At 37.1% G+C, this 21,252-nt stretch overlaps 1 protein-coding gene across 3 annotated transcripts in view; it reads right to left on the bottom strand.

Moving 5' to 3' along the window:
• Positions 1–21,252, bottom strand: part of GABRG1 (gamma-aminobutyric acid type A receptor subunit gamma1) — a 59,534-nt gene that overhangs the window by 10,232 nt on the left and 28,050 nt on the right. Inside the window, exons 1-6 of one of the 3 annotated variants that reach the window (XM_039699073.1) lie at positions 12,285–12,338; positions 11,949–12,169; positions 9,079–9,161; positions 7,745–7,882; positions 7,468–7,620; positions 4,163–4,374 (exon numbers count right to left, since the gene is read on the bottom strand). In XM_039699073.1, the coding sequence (XP_039555007.1) occupies positions 4,163–4,374; positions 7,468–7,620; positions 7,745–7,882; positions 9,079–9,161; positions 11,949–12,169; positions 12,285–12,293 (816 nt within the window). In that variant the 5' untranslated portion in view covers positions 12,294–12,338. Of the gene's footprint in view, positions 1–4,162; positions 4,375–7,467; positions 7,621–7,744; positions 7,883–9,078; positions 9,162–11,948; positions 12,170–12,284; positions 12,339–21,252 lie in introns of those variants that run through there. The other 2 variants (XM_039699072.1, XM_039699074.1) reach the window with 2 other exon arrangements.

Here is a 21,252-nt window from a genome sequence, read left to right as displayed (position 1 = left end):
TGGGGAAGTTTAACAGACTGAGACATGTAACAATCTTCTTGCACCTGATAAAAACTCAGCGTAATATGTTATAATTCTCATCAAAAAAATCTGTGTGGCTTATTACCTAGTACATAGAGTGTTTGCTATTCCCTTACTTGTGACTTTTGCTTTTCCACCTTCCTTTTACTTACACTAATACAACCCAATTTTCACCTTTTATTTCTTCATTTCTCCACAGTTTTATATGCATCATCCTTGTTTCCCTGGTTGTTTCAAAATATATTCTCTTCATCTGTCCTTTATCTTCTCTTTCTAAATCTCATGGCTGTTTTAAACTATTCCATAATCCTTCTTCAACTTACCCCACCCCACATTTGGCATCGCTTCTAAAATCTTCAGACCAAAGAGAAGGGTTACATTAACACTACTCTTATATTGTGTTCTCTCTTTTCCACATTCTTCATATTTTGTCATGTAAGGACATAAAACAGCAGGAAAGGAAGCAGTGAGAAAATATAACAGGATATTATTAACCAATTATACATGATAGACAATGAAAGCACATGAAAAAATATGGAAAGTGGGAAGCCTTCATTTAGCTTCTTGTTATCCTTTAAAGTCCTGTTGTCTCACTTCCTGGGAATTACTTTGGCCAGTACACAGACCCCTATACATTGTTAAGGTGACATTCTTTTGCTTCAGGGGCATTTTACCCGGTATCCCAAGGGATGGTGTTAATGCAGTGCAGTATCCACCATGTTTTCAAATAGTTTTATTAAATAAGTGTCTCTACCAGAGAAAGTTTCACACAGACTGCTGTTTCAAAACTGATTATACATGATGACCTAGGGAGCTAATTATCATCCTGAAGGACCTCATTATTCTTTTCAGTTATGATAAAATACTGACAGTACTAAGAAACAGGAGTTATATGCTTCTATCCTAATTTGAGGCATTGCAAAGTGAGGTTGTTTTTATAAAACATTAAAAATAGGTTCAATTTATTTTTGAAATTAAGAAAAAGTCTTTATTCTGCTGAAGATAAACAGGGAAAGGTGCCTATTTCTGATTCACACCTAGTCTGCTCTGCTCACTATTGGTTTTGCCCATGTAAGATTTATGGGATGAGTTGTTTCTACTAGTGGGAAAAAACAGGAATCCTCAACATAGAAACATGATGGGAGAAGGAAAAAATTACAGTACTGCTTTCCACTGTTCACAACACCAGCAAAGACTGGAGGTGGCTACTGAATTACAAGTTTGAAGAGGTGGCTTAGGTGCAGACACAGTCATCCTGTAGGCTTAGCTATCCACAGGAAGTACAAAAAATGTGTGTAAGAGGCAATGAGAGGGAAAAGAGGAAAAAAGACCAACAGCTAACAAGAAAATGCCTTTGTATAAATTGGAAGAAACTGAAAAAAAAAACCAAAACCAAAACAAAACAACAAAACACCCACAACGTGTAGATATAGAAGTACATGCTGATTTTTTATGGATAAGAGTACTGAAATTGTAGATAAAACAGCATGTATTGTGAGATCATTTATAATACAGTTTGATAGGATCAAACCCCAATTATTCTGCAATAACACTAATACAAGTAAAAAAGGAAGTCATTTTCTGTGGAGATCATGGAACAGGTAATACATTTATTTCAGGTGAATGATGACGAGAACAAGATCCACAACTAATTAAGTTTAATCTTTCCTGCCCAAACTCATTATCCTTACTAATGTGGATTTGTATAAGCCAATTCATACTACCTTTCTTGAATGATGCCAGCACATATTTTCTAAGATAAAACTGCTGTAATCATCTGCAAAATCTCGCCATTTTTTTTCACAAGATCCTTTATTGTGGCTTATTGGCATCAGTTCCTGGAGTAGTAACCATTTATAGCATTTTGCAGTAGAAATAGAAGATCTATGCAAAGCAAGTTTCCCAAGGAAAAAATCACTTATAAATGAGTTTTCAGAAAGAATTAAACCGACTTTAAAAATTAAACTGTTTTTGTTGAGTTACATATCTGAAACTACAAAACAAAAAGAATTGATAGAAGTCTATCAATTGACTCTCTTGACAAAAATAAAGGGGGAAAAATAAAAGGAAAAAAAGAATAAAAATAAAAGGATTTGTAATGGTATGACTTCCCATTAACTAATTAGATACCTTCTTTATTTATTTTGAGCAAGAAAAGTCACAGCTTTTTCTAAAACATCACCAGAAAAATTTTTACCAAATTAGAATCCATGCATCTAAATATATTAAATTTAATTATCCCTTTCTTTATGTAATCTCTTTATTTCGTATGGTCTTATAGCCATAGCATGTTTAAAATATTCTGTTCAAGAAGATTTATTTTTTCAACTCCTTAGAAAGAAAAAGCACCATTTAAGAACCCAGTAAAACATGATTGAACAGTATTTTTGTATTATATTGCTAATTTTAATTTTAGTGCAAATTCCAGCTATTTATTCAGTAAGTTCATAGTTTCTATCTCATCATTATTCTGCATTTAAAATTTTCGTATGCGCTGAAAATCTCAAAGCATTTGGCAGATTATTGCACACACGGGTGATTTGTGAATAGATTCTGCAGAGTGGCATTCTTTCACTCAATAGAACATACTTGCGAACTGCTTCAGTGTCTTTTGATTTGTCAACAGCTGATCTTTAATAACTGCCTGGTTTGAATACAGCAGTACATCCTGATATCTTCACCTGCTCTTCACTGTGCATGCCAAGAGCAGATCTACTCAGCTCCCCGCTCACCGAGCGTTGTTGAGACCTCGTTGCAGCAGCAACCTGAAACAGAATCTCAGCTATGCTGACACTGTGATGCCCCCACATCCTCTGTTACCTTTTACCCTCATAACTCAGCTATGCCCTTGCCAAAGCCTGTGTTCTGCTCCTTCTCTTGTTCCCACATGTGTTTCTACCACTAACAGGAAGCAAGTTTGAGGTTTCCATTTTCCAGTTTTCCTGACTGTGCTGGATTCCCTGAGGATCACAGTGATGTCTTACCAAGGCAGCACAGGGAAGTATTAACACTTCACCACTGGCCTTGTCCTAAATACATAGCTGATCCCCTTGGAACAGCTCACCAAATGAAGCCTAAGGGCTCTCATTTCCCTGGAATCAACCCCCAACAGCCTCGCAGTTTCCCCGTAAGAGAGAGGCCCACAGCAGTGCTGCTCAGAATGGGTGCACCAGTTCTTGCTGACGTAAGTCGCAGAATGGATATGGTTCATAACAGGATTTCTGCACTTCCATACCTGCAATTACTTCAGTAATTTCATATCCATTTCTGTTTCACCTCATACAGAGCTGGTATTCAGCCTTCATCCAGAAAAGGCAACTGGTATTATGGTTCAGGTATGCTCCTGCATCTTTTGATGAGATGATTTGGAAAGGGGTTTTATAACATTTTCCTTTCTCTTATTGTCTCCAATGTTTTCTTACTTTAAAGACTACCTTTAAATATTGGTACTGACTTCCAACAATAAATTCTTTGGAAATAGCAATATTCTTACCACACAAACAGAAAGACTTAAAATTGAATAATACTTGACCCTGAGATATGTGGAGGTTTACCATAAAAATATCAACTTGTAAAAGCAGAAGGTTAATTTAGCCAGAAAGAAACACAGGAACCAATTTAGAAAAGAGTTAAGATAGAATTTCTGTAGTGGGATTCAGAATACTGGCCAATAATAAGCATTTTTTTCCTTTTCAAAGCTTTGTAAGACTTAGGTGATGCAGATCCAAAGAAATCCTCATACTTTCAGTCCATGCACATTATCTTTACTGCTACAGTTTTAGCTGTGGTCTGCCAGGTGCTGTTTCCAGAAGTACTGTGCCCTACAAAACCATATCTGTGGGTACACACTTCATGGGCAGTTCTAGAAGCACCAAGGATATGGAATATTATATCAAGCCACCCTAGGCTCATGTGTCCTCATTCACATATGTGAAATCATATAAACCCTTTGCTCACTAGTTGTATTTACATAAAATTAGTACAAGCACCCAACTGCAAAAAAAAAAAAATTAAAAATAAATATTAGTGTTAATTATCTTTGAACATTAGCTTTTCTACTTAAGGAGCAGTCATTCAAAATGAATGCTACAATAAAAAAACACTTTGTATTTTTATTTTTTTCTTGTTTGACTAAACTTACTGATGGCTTAGATTTTGCCTTCTTTTCTTTTCCTTTGACCCCTTTTCTGTTGCTGGTAAAGTAATGTAAGGTGCCATATTCCATCAAGGCAGCAAACACAAAAATAAAGCAAACTGAAACAAAAAGGTCCATTGCTGTCACATAGGAAACCTTTGGGAGTGACTTCCTAGCAATTGTACTCAGCGTTGTCATGGTCAGCACTGTTGTGATCCCTGTAAAGAAAGAAAAAAAGAAAGAAAGAAATGTATAGGTGATCAAATCATATTGTCACCAACAAAAATAATCATATTCGTTTTTAATTAATTGATGAGTCATATAAGGACTGACCAACAGGAGGGGTCAGTGGGTTCACCACTGGTTATATTCACATACATTGGTGCTATGGCAAGAATCCATCCCTATGGATGCAGCATCCTCCATGGGATCATAGAGAAAGCAGCACATTTCCCCTTCCCTTTAAATCCCTCCTATTTTCAACATACACTGAACAAACAATGACACTAAGTTTGTTAACTTTTAAAAAATCTGATGTGAAATGTACACATAAATACAGTAGAAAAATGGGTACAAATAACCACACAAATTTTATAAGCACAAGGAAGTCCCTCAGCTCAAACAATTAACATGCTAAAAACGATGCATTCAGAAATAAAAGGAGTATTATTTATCAATGATTTCAAGCTTTTGGTAAACAAAAGAAAAATGAATAATGTTTCCAATTGTCTGCTTCTGAAGAAGACATAGAAGATCAAATTTGATGACATTCACGGCTTTCTGGTCTCATTGTCTAAGTTACCAGATATGCTTTTAACACTATGTCTTAAGTGATAGAAAATGTTTCCCTTGATTCAGTTACATACAAGCTAATTAAAAGAACAAATTGGCCTTAATAGCTATGTGTTCAAAATCTCAACTATACCACTCTTCATTAGTTTAGAATTTATAAGGTTTTAACATTTTCTTCTTCTATTTGATGCTTCAGGGAGATGCAAATCCATTTATACAGTAGTCCAAAATAAAGTGTGACCTTTCCTTTGAAAAGCAATTCTTGAACACGCAAACAATTTGTTATTTACATGCACAAGTTTATTAAAAACTAAAACAAAAACAACCAAACCAAAACAAATAAACAAACAAAAAGCATTACACCAGGCTAAAACTGTCTATGGCTCACAAATCAAAGCATGGAATCACTGGTCGCTATGGACTATTCCTGCAGCACGAAGGCAGTAGTGTTTTCCCAACAGATTTCCCAATGAAATTACATGCCTAAAGGGGCAAACAGACAACCAAAGTGCTCTTCAAAAGTGCTTCAGTCCCACCAGATACTTTTGAAAACTGATTTGGCATTCCTCTGTATAACTAAATATTTAAATATCTGTAATCTCCTCAAATCTTTTGCTCTGGGAAACCACAATCTTCTAATAGATATGAGAGAAAAAGGTCCAGCCTTTTCAGGGTACCAGACCCCAGCACACCCTCCAGGTGGGAAGTGGCATCCATCACTCCCTGTACTGACTTCCGTTCAGAGAGTACAAAAAGAGACACAAATTTTCCCAGCCTTGTCTGCTATGTGAAAGGCACAGGGGGCTGTCAGGGAGCAAACCTTCAACAGCAAAACAGCTCCCTGCCCTGATAAACCTTGCTTAGTTTTGGCTTTCTTGTATTAATTTCTCTTTCCATAAAATTGTGTCTATTTGACAGGTACTCTCTTTCTCCTCCTCCAGAATATTTGCATGTAAGAAAAGTCATCCTACAAGCTGTCATGTGATGGCTTTTGCATGTTTACAAGAAAGGAGTTCAGAGTTACCTGCAGGGAACTCTAAATAAGATATTACAAAAGTTTGTATTCCATCTCGAGTAGATGAAGGCTAGTACTGCTGAAGTGAGAGATCGAAAACTTCAGCTTAACGGTGACATCAAAGACGGAGTTTTAGGTTCGTGGCATATAACAAGTGCTTTGTAAAAAGAAAAAACTGGATACAGAACTAGAAAGATACCAAGAGAACACTTTTTTTCTGTCTTAACTATTGTATTGAAACTAGTCAGAGTCCACAATGATGTTCAATGAGTCAAAGAAATCTGATGAATTTTCTGCATCAAGGTCTAAAATTATCAAAAGTAATTTTCACTTATTTATTTGAGAACTTAGACTCCACTACATTTTGCAGCACTTTCAAATAACATAAAGTTAGGGTCCAAACTGAGATTTTCTTCCCTTACCTTTCCATTAGGCTACTGAGCGATGCTTGCTCTTGCATACTTTCTCTCTTGACTCATTAATCTGGCAGACTTGCTGGTGGTCCAGTTTCAGTGAGAAAGGCAGGGAGTTAAAGCGTGGGCTCATGCCTCTGGTAGCAAATGATCTTGTAGGGTGGGAATGGTGTGTTCACAGCAATACAGCTAATGAGGAAAATTAACTCCCATCTCCAACTTCCTAAGACACAACTCTCAGCTCTTGACCTTTCCCCCAAAATAGGTTAGACTGCTGCCACTAGTTCTCCTATAAGCATCTGTCCCTGCTAAGCCCGAAGCTGTGTCCTGTGCACTCCGTGTACCCATTTATCAGGCTTTACGTGGGGACTACAACTTTCCTCCAAGGCAGCACTGGAATCCTAAACAGTCAAACTTAGCAGACTGATGCTGTGCTAAACAGGTGAACCAAGATTACACTAACACAGAATTACCTTTGTATTAGAACTTGCAACACAATTCAGAACTGTCTGTTGTAAAAGCAGGAGTTTTTGTGAATTATAGGCTTAACTTCTTGAAGTACAACTTTGGTTGCAAATTTTCTGTCTTATCCTGGGTCTAAAAGAATAATTGAATCATTCTACTAAAAAAAAGCCAAACAAACCCCCTCAAACACAAACAAACAAACACAAACCAACCAAAAAAACAATGCAAACACAAAAAAACCCAAAAAAAACGAAACCAGATTTTCACCATTTTTGGTCATGTAGTAATGACTTCATTTGTTCCCCGATGCTAAGTGTCAGACTAATAATTGCCACATGACTATCCCTGGCAATGATAAAAAAAACATAAAGAAGAAAAAACATATTTATGTGAACAACAGCAGACCAACAAACTTGGATCAGGATTTCCATGCTCAGCCTTGCTTCCTTAAACTCTGCCATGCAACTACAGCAGGATTCTCCTACTCCCAATGTGGCAGTTCAAAAGAGAGAACACGAATGGTCACAATCTGAAGGGGAATAAATTGTGGTTCATTTACTCCCTGCTGCACATTTGTTTTCTTTGGGACTACCAGATCCTTCAAGGCTGAAAAAAGACATTCTTACCCAGTGAAGTCCTTGCAGGAACTGCATCCTTATTGATCCAAAATGACACCCATGAAAGAACAACTGTGAGTATACAAGGAATGTATGTCTGAATAGTAAAATATCCCATACGTCTGCTGAGATCAAAGAATATTGTCATAATAATATAATCACCTAAAAATTAAAAAAAAAAGAATAAGAAGTATTTATATGACATCTAATGTGGTTTTCGGTTCTTCATCTATTGTGTTGATCTAAATAGATATTGCACAAAATAAAACTCAACACTTTGCCTTACCAGACAAGGTATGAGAAATTTCAGTTGTATTTCGTAGCCCCACAAATGCAAACTGATACAATCTCCAGTATTTTGGATCTGCCACTTCAACAGAGGTTTTCTTCCATTTGTATTCAATTTCATTTCTGGGATATCCATCTAGAATGAAACAAAAAAAAACACAAACCACAGAATGTACTAAAGCACGTTTTCTGATCTCTGAAGTTATTTATAAACTATACCAGGTCTGTACATAAAGTGGATCTGAGACCATCTATAGTCCTTCTGATACACTTAAAATTCAACCACAAAATAAATGGCCTCAATTTTAAGTCTAGGTAAATGTAAGACCAATCAAAAACTGTACAAATTCAAATGTTTAAAAAATATCTATCTGGCACTCTCAAAATCCAATATTAAAAGCTGGCTCAGAATCATCACTATGAAAACCTAAATGTCATTACATTATCATTAAATGATCAGAAAGAGCTTAAAAGTACACTTCTTAATGCATAATTTGATGGTTTAAGGAAGACCTCCTGAAAGGAGGCTGTAGCAAGACAGGAGCTGGCCTCTTGTCCCATGCGGTCAGCAACTGGGTGAGGGAACATGGCTTCATGTCTGCATCAGGGCAGGTTCAGGCTGGATATCAGGAACAATTTCTTCACTGAAAGGTTACAAAGCATTGGGACGGGCTGCCCAAGGAGATGGTGTAGTCACCATGCCTGGAGGCAGTCAAGAAACGACTGGACATGGTGCTATGTGCTATGGTTTAGTTGAGAAGTTGGTGTTCAGTCATAGGCTGGACTTGATACTGGAGTTTTCTCCAACATTAATGATTATATGATTAAAATAGCACAATTCCCTAGGATTTTCTTTTTAACATAGTTTGCATCAAAACATAGAGCCTGAAGGTTGTGTTTTTGCTCATATAGACTAAGTCCCACAGAAAGGAAAAGGACTTCTACTGATTCAGCATTTACAGGAGCAAGTTGAAGAAGACATATCTCATTCTTCCTTTTAAGTATACCACATAGAACTAATTCAAAGTTGGCAAGTCTTGCAGGCATAAGAAAACAAAGTTTTCCCAGGACAGTGCATTTCCATTAACTGGAATAGGCACTGTATTAGACTCCTAAGCAAAAAGACTATTTTTAAAGTTGCAAAAAATACATGTGATTCAACTCATTCATAGTATATTAAACAATGCAATAAATCTAGTCAAAACATGAATGGTCAGTTCTTTCTTTTGCTGCAAGCCTTGAAAAAAATAAACATTTGCTCTTCTTATGCCAAAATTTAAGTAAATTTAAAGCCTGAATGTAAAGAGGACAAAAAAGTGTTTTACCACGTACAGCTTGAAAACTCCAGAGGACAGGAGTGTTCATCCATTGGAAAATTATGAAGCTGAAGATAACATTCAGCATTAATAGTCAACCTAATTAGAAAAGGAAGGGGAAGAAGAAAATAGGTTACATTCAAGAATTCAGACACTTCATACTACATATTAAAGACCATGCACAGAAATAAATTTTGCCAACTAACAGATATTATGAATAGCCTCCTGTGTATCACAAAAACAATCCAGCATTAGAACCAGGGAACAAAACAAGAATTATTATTGCATGAAACCTGAGGATCTCTGTTGTTTCAATTAGTATTTCAGACCATTTCCAAAATTTCAATTGATTTGGGGGCACCTCTCAGCTCTACAAGAAATAGGGGACAAAAATTAGGGTCTGAAGACAGGGGAAGGAGAGGAGCTTATGATAGCACAAGAAGGAAGTTTTTGTAGAACACATTTATCAAGTCAAATTGCATTTGGCATTGTTGTATCTTGTGGCTTTACATAAGAGAAAAATTATGGGGTACATTGGACTTGCTCTATACCATGGAAACAGTTCTGATGAAAACAGTATTTACATAGGAAAAAACAAACTACATTTCTATCTGTTTAATGTCTATCTAAGGTACTCAAATAATTCACAACTTATAAACATTATAGAACTGGTTTAGTATTCATAATTGTCTGAACTAAATCACTTTCTGCTTTTGAAAATGCTATCACAGATTTCCACAGGACTTCCAAGCAGTAAGTGCAAAACCCAGTTCTGCTACCTTTCGCTAGTAAGCCAAAATAAGGGACTAGACTTCAAACTGACTTCTTTGCATTTCAAATACCTCCTCCTTTGTTGGCAACAATGCATAGAAAGGCAGAATGTCTTCTAAAATCAACTTCAAAAATTGCCATAATGCTCACATACTTGACTGTGTACAATGCTTACATATTAGACAAGAGATAGGAAAAGACTCTGAGACATGCTGCCAGATAGCTTTGTAAGTGTCTGAACAAAGTATTTATTCTACACAAACTGCCACTCTGACCTGACCAAAGGTTTATAAGGAAAAGTGTATTTAGTAGCATACACTGTGGGAGAGAGGAAGAAAGACCCTTCCCCACACTTTTAAGCAGAACGCTTGCAGTTCTCGGAGATGCTTTTCAAATTTGTCAACTATGATCTATGCATTTATTGACTTTATTTTCGGTTTTCAATTTTTGGATAGTTAAACACTCACAGGAAAAGAAAACAAGCTGAGCCTTGTGTTCAAAGCACAACAACTAGATCTGGAATCACTGATGGTGCAATGGACAGACCGTGGGCCACCCTCAGAGGAAATTCAGTAAGGCTGGTTAACATTTTCACCATGTCTGCCCCCTGAATCACCAAGAAGGAAAGAGTGGTGATACAGGGGAGCCCACGAACCTGGAGCACTGTCAGCTCGTGTTATTGTTCCTTCAATAAGTCAGGTATGAACCTCTCAATGTTGTTTTACCTTAGGTCAAATTCAGGCCATATCTTCACCCATACAGATGTTTGTGTGTTGCAGGGCAGGGTGAAAGCCTGTTCTGCTGTTCTGTTACCAGTTCGTTGCACTTTATTTCTCATATTCTGACACAGTAATTCTAACCTATTGCTCTGTGAGGGCTCACATGATTTTTTTTTTTTTGCTCATATTTATTTCCTTCTGTTACTTTGCATCTCTTTAGAAGAATTTTTTCACTGAAAATGAATGGACAATGGAAGGGTAAAGTCCAAGTATGACTCTACAATTGCTAATTAGAAAAAGAAAAAAAAAAATAGAATCTCAACAGAAAGGGATCTCTAGAGACTTTTATAAATACCAACTGGCATACTAAGCCATTTAAAAAGTGCTCTTCAGAGATGTCTGTATGCTCTCAAATAATGCATACTAGGAAAAAATTCAGTGAATAGAATCCTTATAAAGCATTCTAATTCTTCTGACATTTGATACACGAAAAATTTATACATCGTTTATACAACATATACTGCATATGAACACAGCATAAATGACTGAGAAGAAAGTAATTAAAAGTGCCACTTTTTGTTTTAAATAGATAAATAAATAAATAAATAAAATCTTAAGAGCAAAATCATATCCATGGCATCCTCTGCATAGACTACTTCTTGATCAGTTCTTGACTTACTGTAATATTTTTTGGTATATTTAGAAAATATGATAGAGATGACCCTAAAATACTTTCTGTAGACTACAGCCTTTCAAGAGCTGTTTGAAAAGTGACTCAAAAATCAGTACAGATAGTCTTAAGCTTAAAAGCAGCACGCATCTCCCATTTGCCAAGGGGAATTATCACCAACATGTTTGTTTATGCCTATTTTGGATGAACAGATCTGTTGATTTTAATAGCTTACAAGAGTAAATACATAAAGAAATACATGCAGGACTGGGGCCTTAGCCTTAATAAAATTTCTTATAATTTTAATTATTTGAAGCATTTAATATTTTACTTACAGAATATAATTTAGTGAAAATTAGATTATGAATATTTAGACCAAAAATAATTAATCCGCAGTATATTAGTGATAGACCACCTTGATGCTATATACTATACAGCACCCTTTTTAAATCTTGCCTGTACCTAAATGAGACCAAAATTTGCTGTCACCTTCAGTTGTACTTAGGCAGTTATCTCTGCATTATATTTCAATATTATGAACTTCATCTTTTTTGTGATCGAATGATCTTTTTTATTTTCTTTTTTAACCATTTCCTGGCAAACTCCTATGGTCCGTAACAAAAGAGATGCCAGGAATTTGACTCATATTCATTACTTTCATTATTTTCATATTCCTAGTCATAAGAGCGTTTTGGTTATTCTTCTACCCAAATAATAAAAACCCACCTTAGAGTGTATAATACTCTTCCATCACTCCAGATTCGAAGCAAACGATTAGGAGTTGTAATCCAGTGAGCATCAGATTTCCTTGAGTTCCGAAAGAAAGTGTCTGGAATCCAGATTTTTCCAACCATATTGCTATTAAGCATAAGCACCTTCATTGAGCTGTTAAATTTTAGACGACTGTCATACCAAGTCTGGGCAAAAATTATATCTATAGTGTATTCCTAAAAACAGAGAAACAACCATATCTATGTTTACATTTACCAGTGTCTGCAAGCCAACTGTTTTTTGACTCGTATATAAATCCGAAGCCACTTCCTCTATTCTCTTCTGTATTACCATTTGCATAGCAGACAGCAGCCCGTGAACCCAGAATGAGAGACACAAGATGCACACAGCCTTCTGTTGCTACCTCCTCTCCCCTGACACACACTGATTACTTCAGAAGAAGATAAGTGATGGGAGTGTAACTTGGAGGTTCCCGCACAGTGCAATCACCTCTGGGGGCCCTGGACAGAAATTTAAGGGCAACCTTAGTACTTCAGGGTTAGACTATGTTAACACAGATATTCTATATTTTTAAGAACCAAAAAAAGCAAGTTTTCTGTGTTTTCCCCCAAACTCTTCAACACACAGTATTTTTCAAGACATTTCAGATTATGAAGAATTCATGAATATGTGGAAATTAAACATGGCAGTTTGCAGAACTGTTATCATCCGCCTTGTACACCTACCAACATACATATAAAAGTATACATAATCATAATCAAGAAGAAAATTTCTTTAAAGAAATTCCACTTTACTTGTTAAAGCCTCAAGGAAGCTCCTTCTGTAATAGAAAATCAAATTCTTCTGTACTTATGGCCAGAAAAGAAAGGTGAAAACAAAAATAAATAGATAAAAGGTAACCCCATTTCATGAAATAATTCTTGATGCAGTAAAACTTGAGAGGGATATCAATACAGATGCATAAAAGAATTATTCTTTTTGAAGAATCCAGCCAGTTGTTTCTGCACTTCAGACAAAGGGGTAAAGCAGCAGCTCTTGGTGTTGTCAGAGCTCTAGACCATACTCTGACTTTAATGGCAACAGTCTCACTACCTGATGGCAGATGTGATCTTTCCTGCACGGCTGCCCCATGAGGGCTTCAATGAGCAACCTGGCAGCTCCCCTGCAGGGAAAGAGCTGGAGACCAAGATGAAACACTTGGTGTTGGTTGTTCACCTCTCAGTTACAGGTTGAATGGACAGGCAAAAGTGAGGAAGAGACAGTGTTCACACTCTTGCTTGAGCCAAAGGAGTTGGTGTGGTATTTACATGCCCTCTGAACAGAGAGAAGCTGTGAGACAAGCAAAGAAGGAAAACATAATTCTTATCTTTCTTGCTGTGCCTGTGTTGTGCTAAAATAGAATGCAATATTGAGATTGTTTACCCAAAGTGAGGATGTTTTGTTCCCTTGGCCTATCAGGGCCAAGAAGTGTGTGTGTGTTGGACTGTCATGAGACAGTCACAGGAGAATCAAGAGGAGTGCAGTTCTGTGCACCAAGGGTGAGTGCAAGGCAGACTCATTTTAGATGTAATGTATATAGTATAGAATAATAAAGTAATTCTTTAGCGTTCTGATGATGGAGTCAGATGCATCATTTTCTCTCCCCTTCATCAGGGGTCACCCGTGCATCGATAGGTTAGTATTAGTTTACTAAGTCAATAAAAATGCATAGTGCAGTCAATCAATTCTGGTTTTAAATAAAAGCTGAAGGCTTCATTGATTGGAGTGGATTTTTTTGTTCATTTTCCTATTAAGCAATCACAGCAGCCAACTGTACAAGTTACAGATTCCTCACTATGAGTTTCAGCAACTGATACCACCCATCTCTTAGGAAAGTTTCAGAAATTTCACACTTCATCCTTGAGAAGTACCAAAGCAGATATTCCAGAACTATCTTAATCTCTCATAGTTTTCCCACATCTCCAGATGGAAGAAGTATAAATTCAGGAAACAGATATGCTAGAGGGAGGTTTCCTCTTGCTCTATGAAGTATGGCAGATGGATTACCACCTGAACTGTGGTAACTCAGTGTTTTCCAATGGTTATGAGCAACTAATGCATGAGGCAAACCGTGGAGAGACAGTGAGAACAAAAATACTATAAAAATACAGTTTTAAGGTGACTTTGTTCTAAAACTTTGCGTATTTCTTGAGAGTCACTGCCATCAGAGGAAGATTCTGAGGACCAAAGCAAGTCCTTAACCTATTTTTTTTGTGTCTGTAAATGTGATTCCAGATACCTGTGAAAACCCTGGAACTTTTTAACGTTAAAATTCAGCTTTCTGTGCTCATTTGTAGTTGCAACTGAAAACGAAACTTGCCTTGCTGTAGTATAAAGAAGAGCCCAAGGCAGTGCACCAGAGAAGTGTTTTAATGGGCTTTAATGGGAGAGAATGAACAAAGATTTATGCATTGCCTTTACAATACAAATAGGAGAAAGAAAAAAAGAAGCGAGCAGAATCAACAGACATGATGAAATGTATGAAAAGTGAAGAATGTCTGAGTTTGAAGGCGCTACTCTTAGCAGCCACTTCACAGTAGCAATTATATAATTATATAATTTCTCTGGTTTGAGAAAAAAATTATCAGAGTCATTACAGTCAAATCAACCCAAGCAAGAAAACACAGCTTGTCATAGAATACCAACCACCCTAATAAGTTAGAATAAAAAAGGAAGATTATTTTGAGCACAAAAAACAGGGAATGGCCTCAGCGGACTCAGATGACTGCATTCTTTTGTCTTTCAGTATTAAACATGCAAGTTTGTATCCTGTTAACTTCAAACAGCAGCACTGTGCCAGCTACTAAGCAGAAAATTGTTTCTATCTCAGATGAAACCAGCATGTATTAGAGGAGTTTTTTAGAAAACTTTTTGGGGGAAAAAAAACCACACAAAACCCCCCAAGAACAATTCCTCATGATACATTTACAACTGTTCAAAAGTAAGCCAGTACACAATAATTTAACATCAGAAAATCAGCAACATCTTGTTTCCAAGCATCTTGCTGAATGTCAAATGAGATCCAAGTGCTAGCCTCTTTTAACACACATGAAGAGACTTGTCCTCCATGTATAAGCTCACACCTCTGCAGTTAGACATATCCTTCTTCCTCTCCCTCTGGAATCAGCCAACTACAGGCACAATCCTACCATGCATCCCACCTGAAAGACTGCCTCATGGTGGGTGGCAGCAGCAGCTCACCCTGCTCTTCAGCAGGGACCCGGAGACAATGCTCTGATTTCAGCCAAGAATATTTACTCCACTTCTACCATCTGCCTTGGTGACATTACTACCGACTTCTTCAGCATATCTATTTATCCTATGCCTCCCTAAGACCTCTCTGTCTTTGATGGTACATAACACATCCTGAGGTCGCAATATTCCTCACAAAATGTATCTTACATGTGATCACATTTTTAGCCCAAAATATTTCCTACTTCCTTTTAAGAAGGGGAAATCTGGGTCCCTAAAATTTATTACAAATTACGTAGAATAATCACCATACTGTCTTTTCTGAGCGCACTTTATTTCTGAAACAAGATGAATAAAAGCCCTATGTTTTTTCAGAGATTGCATAAGCAAGAACAACAGCAACAAGATTTATACAATATTCCTTTAGCGCAACAAATCTTTCTAGACAACTATCTTGCTCTCCTTGTTTTCTTACAAAATTTAAAATTAAACTGTTATCACTTCTACTAGTCTTTCATGAAACTCACCATTTAATGCCACTGTGCAACCATAAAAATTGGTTTACTACCCTCTCTTTCAAATTAAACTAATGGCAAAATAGCCATGCAAAATAAAGTGGAATCCATCTGTGACTGTGTTAGTCACAGCCATAGCATGATTATTCATATTTAGCCTCACAGGGTTCAAGAACAACGGCACATAGTGGCTCATATTTGGCATTTGATTAAATTGCTGAGTTCTTTTTTTTTTTTCACAGCTGGCATGAAGTGCTCACCTGTCTAATTATTGACAGATAACTTCAATCCTCCTCCATCTCTTTCTTCTCTAAAAGATCTTAGCAAACTCCAAAGGCTGGGAACAGTGTGACCAATCAGAGATTACCATTAAAGAGCCAGGCAGGGCACAAACTGTGACTACTGACAGATTCATAGCCTGAGTGGAAGTCATTTAATATATAAAAACAATTACTTCAAACAAAGCAGGAACGGCTACTGAAGGGGGACAAATAAGATCCTCAATATGTTTCATTGTCTCGAACAGTTCAATTAAAGCCAGACTTCAAAACACGTCAGTGGATTGTTTGGGTTTTTTTTTACTGGAAAGCTGTGAAAGAAAGAGAGGCAGATATCATCTAATAAAATTGTTTCTCTTTATAAACTATATCACACAAATTCCAATATAATATCAGTAAGGATAGGAAAAATGTAGCAAAAAGAAATAAAGAATTCTTGGATATTTTTCCTGACAGTCCAACCACTGATTTGATATTGCACAAAAAAAAACAAACAACTGTGGAGAAGGCAAGTAACAAATAGCTAAATTGTTGGCTGGATTATGTTAAATGCAACACATTTTGTTTGAGAACAGAAGAAAGTGGCCTAGTTCTGTTTTCTGAAACAGAAAATCAAGAAGAGTCCCAAAACCAAACTCAGAACTAAAAAAACAAAATGTTGCAAACTGCACACCTACAATGCAGCTAATGACCAGTGAATTTAATAGAGAAATAAATAAAAACATATTCCTGTCACTTCATCTTTGCTCAGAAACCCAGTCCAGCTTTTCTTCCAGATTCAAAATTTTGTGTGAAGGGCACCTCAGTGTTCCTGTAATGGTACATTCTGAAATCTGTTTCATATGGAGCCCCTCAAAGCATTTCAACTAACAAGTTGACATGACTTTATAGTCAGTTACTTTATCATTCTATTCTATTCTGCCTTCTAATTTCTTAAACTGGAATTCAAGATCAGTGATTCAGGGAATTTTTCAGAAAAAAAAAATTAAGAAAGGGAAACTAAAGAAAGCATTTCACCGCCTATATGTTTTCACAATAAGAGATGTGATTTAATACCAAATACCAATTTAGTATTCTGATGAAAAGATTTTAAAAACAAAAGAAGTCATAGACAAAACCAATAACCACATGCTTTCCTATAAGGTAAGCAAAAAATAAAGCATCAAGCATTAGCTAATTTATCTTCATCTTCCCACAGTGCTGCCAATAAACATTAGTAACCTTTGCCTTTTCCCTCACCCAAATTTCTTTGGACATCAGTAAAGGGCTATAGAGTAATTTATTAAAATACTTAACCTATCTTTGATATATAACCCCTATTAACAAAACGTTGAAAATGTGGCTACTCTGCCTGGTAGATTACTTTAGAAGCCCTTTAAAGAGTTGGGGGTTTTTTGAGTTTCAGGGCCAATGATGGTTTCAGAATTTAATCCCCATGGCTGAAACCAAAGCAGAAGTAAAATTTTTTTGTTTAGTAAAAATTTTAGTTTGGTCTCTAAAGCAATCTGAACTTAGTGACCTTAGGGGGAAACCTAACAGATCCAACAAACCACAGTGCCTCGGACACATATCTGTGATATTACATTAATAATCCTGCAGCCATGAAAGAGGTGAGGGCTGTAGGAAATGCAGTGAACAGAAGTGCAGAGTGTCTGCTTCTAGAGTTTTAATCAGTCAGATTGCTGTAACTGTACAGATAATCACACCGGAGGATGCTATGAGAACATATGCACAGGATAAGTGGAAATATGGCAAATCATATCTACAGAAGGTGAGGGAGTACAGCAAGACCTACATAGTCACAATTCAGGAAAAAATCTCACTCTTCACATCATAATTTGGCATCTGTGCTAATCTAGTCCTTATTTTGAACATGCAAATTGACAGATGCAAACGACAATACGAATAAAAGGCAAGACTTATTTCAATGTTTTGTAGATTATGAACTATCATTAAAATCTTGCCAATAGTGAAAAGATCAGCTAGAAAAGTAACTAAAGCACTTCAGCAAAATCTATGCTTTTATTTCATCACCTTAGATTTTGGACATTTGAAGAGAACATAAGGAGAGGAAGTAGATAAGTTATATACATAATCTGTATACATTCTCATGGCAAAAATTATATAAAAAGTTTTGATTTACTTTTCAATATCAATTTGAATATTTTAGCCAGTAGCTCTCATGAATAACATGACACTCTATAAAGAGTTAGGGAAGAGAGCTCAGAACAAAACAAAACAAAAACCCACAACAACCAAAAAACCCAACCAAACAAAAAAAAAACCCAAAAACCAAAAACAGAAACAAACCAACCACCAAACGTGTAAATGGGTAACAGGAATAAACAGATTAAGGATTTGGCTTGAAGATTGTCAATAGTGATTTATCTGCTCCATTGACTTTCTAAATTAAGTAGCTACATTTACCTCCCTGTAATTAGAAACACTCTAGCCAAAATTGCACTCACAGGCAATTTTAACAACAAAGCCTTACATTACTCAAGCATATATGGCTTTGTAGTTTCCCTTTGTAAGTAAAGGGAATCCTTCACCATTCAGTATGGTGCAACTGTTTTCAAAGCAAGACGAATTGCACACTTACTGTTGGATCTTTAATGTGCATGGTTTTCCTGACATGGTTAAAAATTCCAACATTGATGGCAAACAGACTTATCTGTGGCTTGGTTTCTACTTTGCAACTCCTGCAAAATACATGGTCCCACATGAATTACAGTATACCTATTTGGTTTTCTGGCTGATGGGGCAGAAATTAGCTTCAAACACCAATCATCTGCTATACTATACAAGATATAGAATATATAAGAGCATGTACAGCCATCAAGAACTTCCTAAAAGGAGCCTCTACTTACTTCCTAGTCTTACTGTTTTCAAGAACACAACCTGTTGTGGGGATAAAACTATATAATTGAGACACTACTGTTATTCAAAAAGGCAACATCTCAATCAGTATTTACTGCATGGTTGTGATTGACACACTTCAATATAGCCCAAGAAAAAGTATTTTAAACATGCATTCTCTATGGTGGTCTAAATAAGCACCCAAATGTGAAAGACTCAGTGAAATTTAAATCAGGCAAAACCAGAACAGAATGGAAGCCAAGATCAACAAGCAGTGAAGCTGCATTCACTTATCAGCAAAAGCATATTCCATTTCTTCATAGCTACTTGGTCAGTGCAGTCAGCCCGGCTGCCGAGGAAGCACTCTCTCCAGGGGTAGGGTTACTTTCTTGGTAAACAGCTTGGAGGTGCTGCTGCAGGACAAGGCTTCCAGAGCGCTCCCCTGCAGCAAAGTGAAATTCCTGTAGAACGTGCCGTGAGGAGAAAAACCCAGCTGTTGCTGCCTGGCTTTTAGAGAGAAGGAGGTTCTGTAGTGTCAGCACACATGCTGACAGCAGCCCTTGTAGGGGTGTCCTGGTTGAGGGCAAATTTGGGAGAGAACCCCCAAGGGGTTCGTTCCTCTAGGAAAGCAGATTCAATTGACCCCTCCCTCAACTGGTTGGGGAAAAAATACCTCCTTGGAGAAAAGTAGAGAAAACTGTTTATTAGACAATAAAACCTGAACAGTATTAAACAATAAAACCTCTTGCTGCTCCAAAAGAGATGACAAACTCAGAACAGTCCCCTCCCCGGGTTGCAGCTAGGCTCATTCAGTCTCTGATCAGTCCCTCCGGCACTGGAAATGCCGCGGCCCAGGTCCAGCCTGGTGGGCCACAAGTGGAGCTGCCGGTGCTCCTCTGGGTGTTCAATCCAGAGCAGGTATAACAGTTTCAAGAAAAAGGAAAAAAAACACAGTCCATGGAATTTCTTTGCCTCAGCTAGCTAAAACTAACCAAAACAAAGGAGAGCTCTGTCCTGCTGTCTGTCCATCCACAGACAACAACAGTCCAGGAGGAAGAATGTGGAGGAGTGAGGTGCGTGTCTGAAAACAAACTGTGTGCTTCTTCTCTCTCCCCTTCACTCTTTGGAACAAGTCTTAAAGGCGCAAAAATTATTCAGCATAAACAGAACAGACAATTAGGGATAAAAGCATCACACAGTCAACTCAGGACAAGGGGCCAGTGAATGACAGCAGCTTTCACTGGTGCACAGCCGCAGAGGCAGCCACGAAAACCCCTGTGATAAGAGCCACTGCTGAGGTCAGAACCTATCACAACAAGCTATTACTAGCCACTGCAACAATCAAAGCACACCCTCTGCCTCTTCTCCAAAATCCAGCTCAAATCTAGGCCAGCAGAATTATTCACACAACTGGAATGCAGCATGACATGTGTCTGTATAGACAGACAGATAAGGAATTAAAGAACAGGTGTGTAATGCTCTTCAAAATATTTATCTTCTAGCTGACATGGAGATAAGAGGTACAGACAGAAAATTAAATGGATCTTAGCTGTAGACACAAGGAACACAACACAGCTGAAGAAGACAGAAAGTATCTGGAGAGGATATTAGGGCACAGGAAGTAAGACAAAATATACATCAGAGCAGAGAAGTAGTCTGTGCAGCTTTGGGGTGAAAAAAAGAGTAAAGTGCTGTTTGGGATAGCTTTAACACTAGGCAATATCTTTGTCTTCTCAATCAAGTGCTATGTAATACATTAACATTACTCCTGGTTTAGATCATCTCAGATCACAACTGAACTATGCAGGAACTCAATATTGCTTACACAGGATACCTAACTTCTGCAAGGAGCCTGACTTTAACATAAAAGGCAAGATTTGGAAAGCCAACAGGGGCATAATTACAGATAGCACCTTTAGCACAACATGAGCATAATTCTTTGTGATATTTTGTAACCTTCACAGAGGGGGAAAAATGGGAAATGAGCAAAAGGAAAAGTAAGTTTAAACAGAAACAAAAAGAGAAACAATGAAGTGGCTTTGCAGACATTTATAGGAAGTTTCTTTCAAGCATAAAGGGCAGCTTGATATAAGAAGTTTGAAAGTATGGGAGCAGAAACTAGGAAGATCTGAGGCAGGAAATGGCCTCTTGAGGGAAAAAAAAACCAACTAAAAATCGCTGAGGACAGGTTTTGAAGTACCTTGAAAGTGAAAGGGAACAGTTTATGTGTGAAATCCAATGAAAGAGAAGACAAAAGAAGAACCTGAGCAAGAGATAAGTCAGTAGAAAATGTGGAAAATTCTACCTGTAGGACATTTCTAGATGATATGAGTGGAGCCAAGCTGCAACTGGAAAGGTTACAGAAATTTGTTAGCATAACGATGGGGATTTGGACAACAGTTTTCATGTGATGGG

Source organism: Passer montanus, unplaced genomic scaffold, assembly GCF_014805655.1.
Source record: "Passer montanus isolate IOZ18808 unplaced genomic scaffold, ASM1480565v1 scaffold13, whole genome shotgun sequence".
NCBI classification, from domain to species: Eukaryota; Metazoa; Chordata; class Aves; order Passeriformes; family Passeridae; genus Passer; species Passer montanus.
The sequence above is the reverse complement of the archived record's forward strand: the minus strand, read 5'-3'. Positions and strand labels throughout refer to the sequence as shown.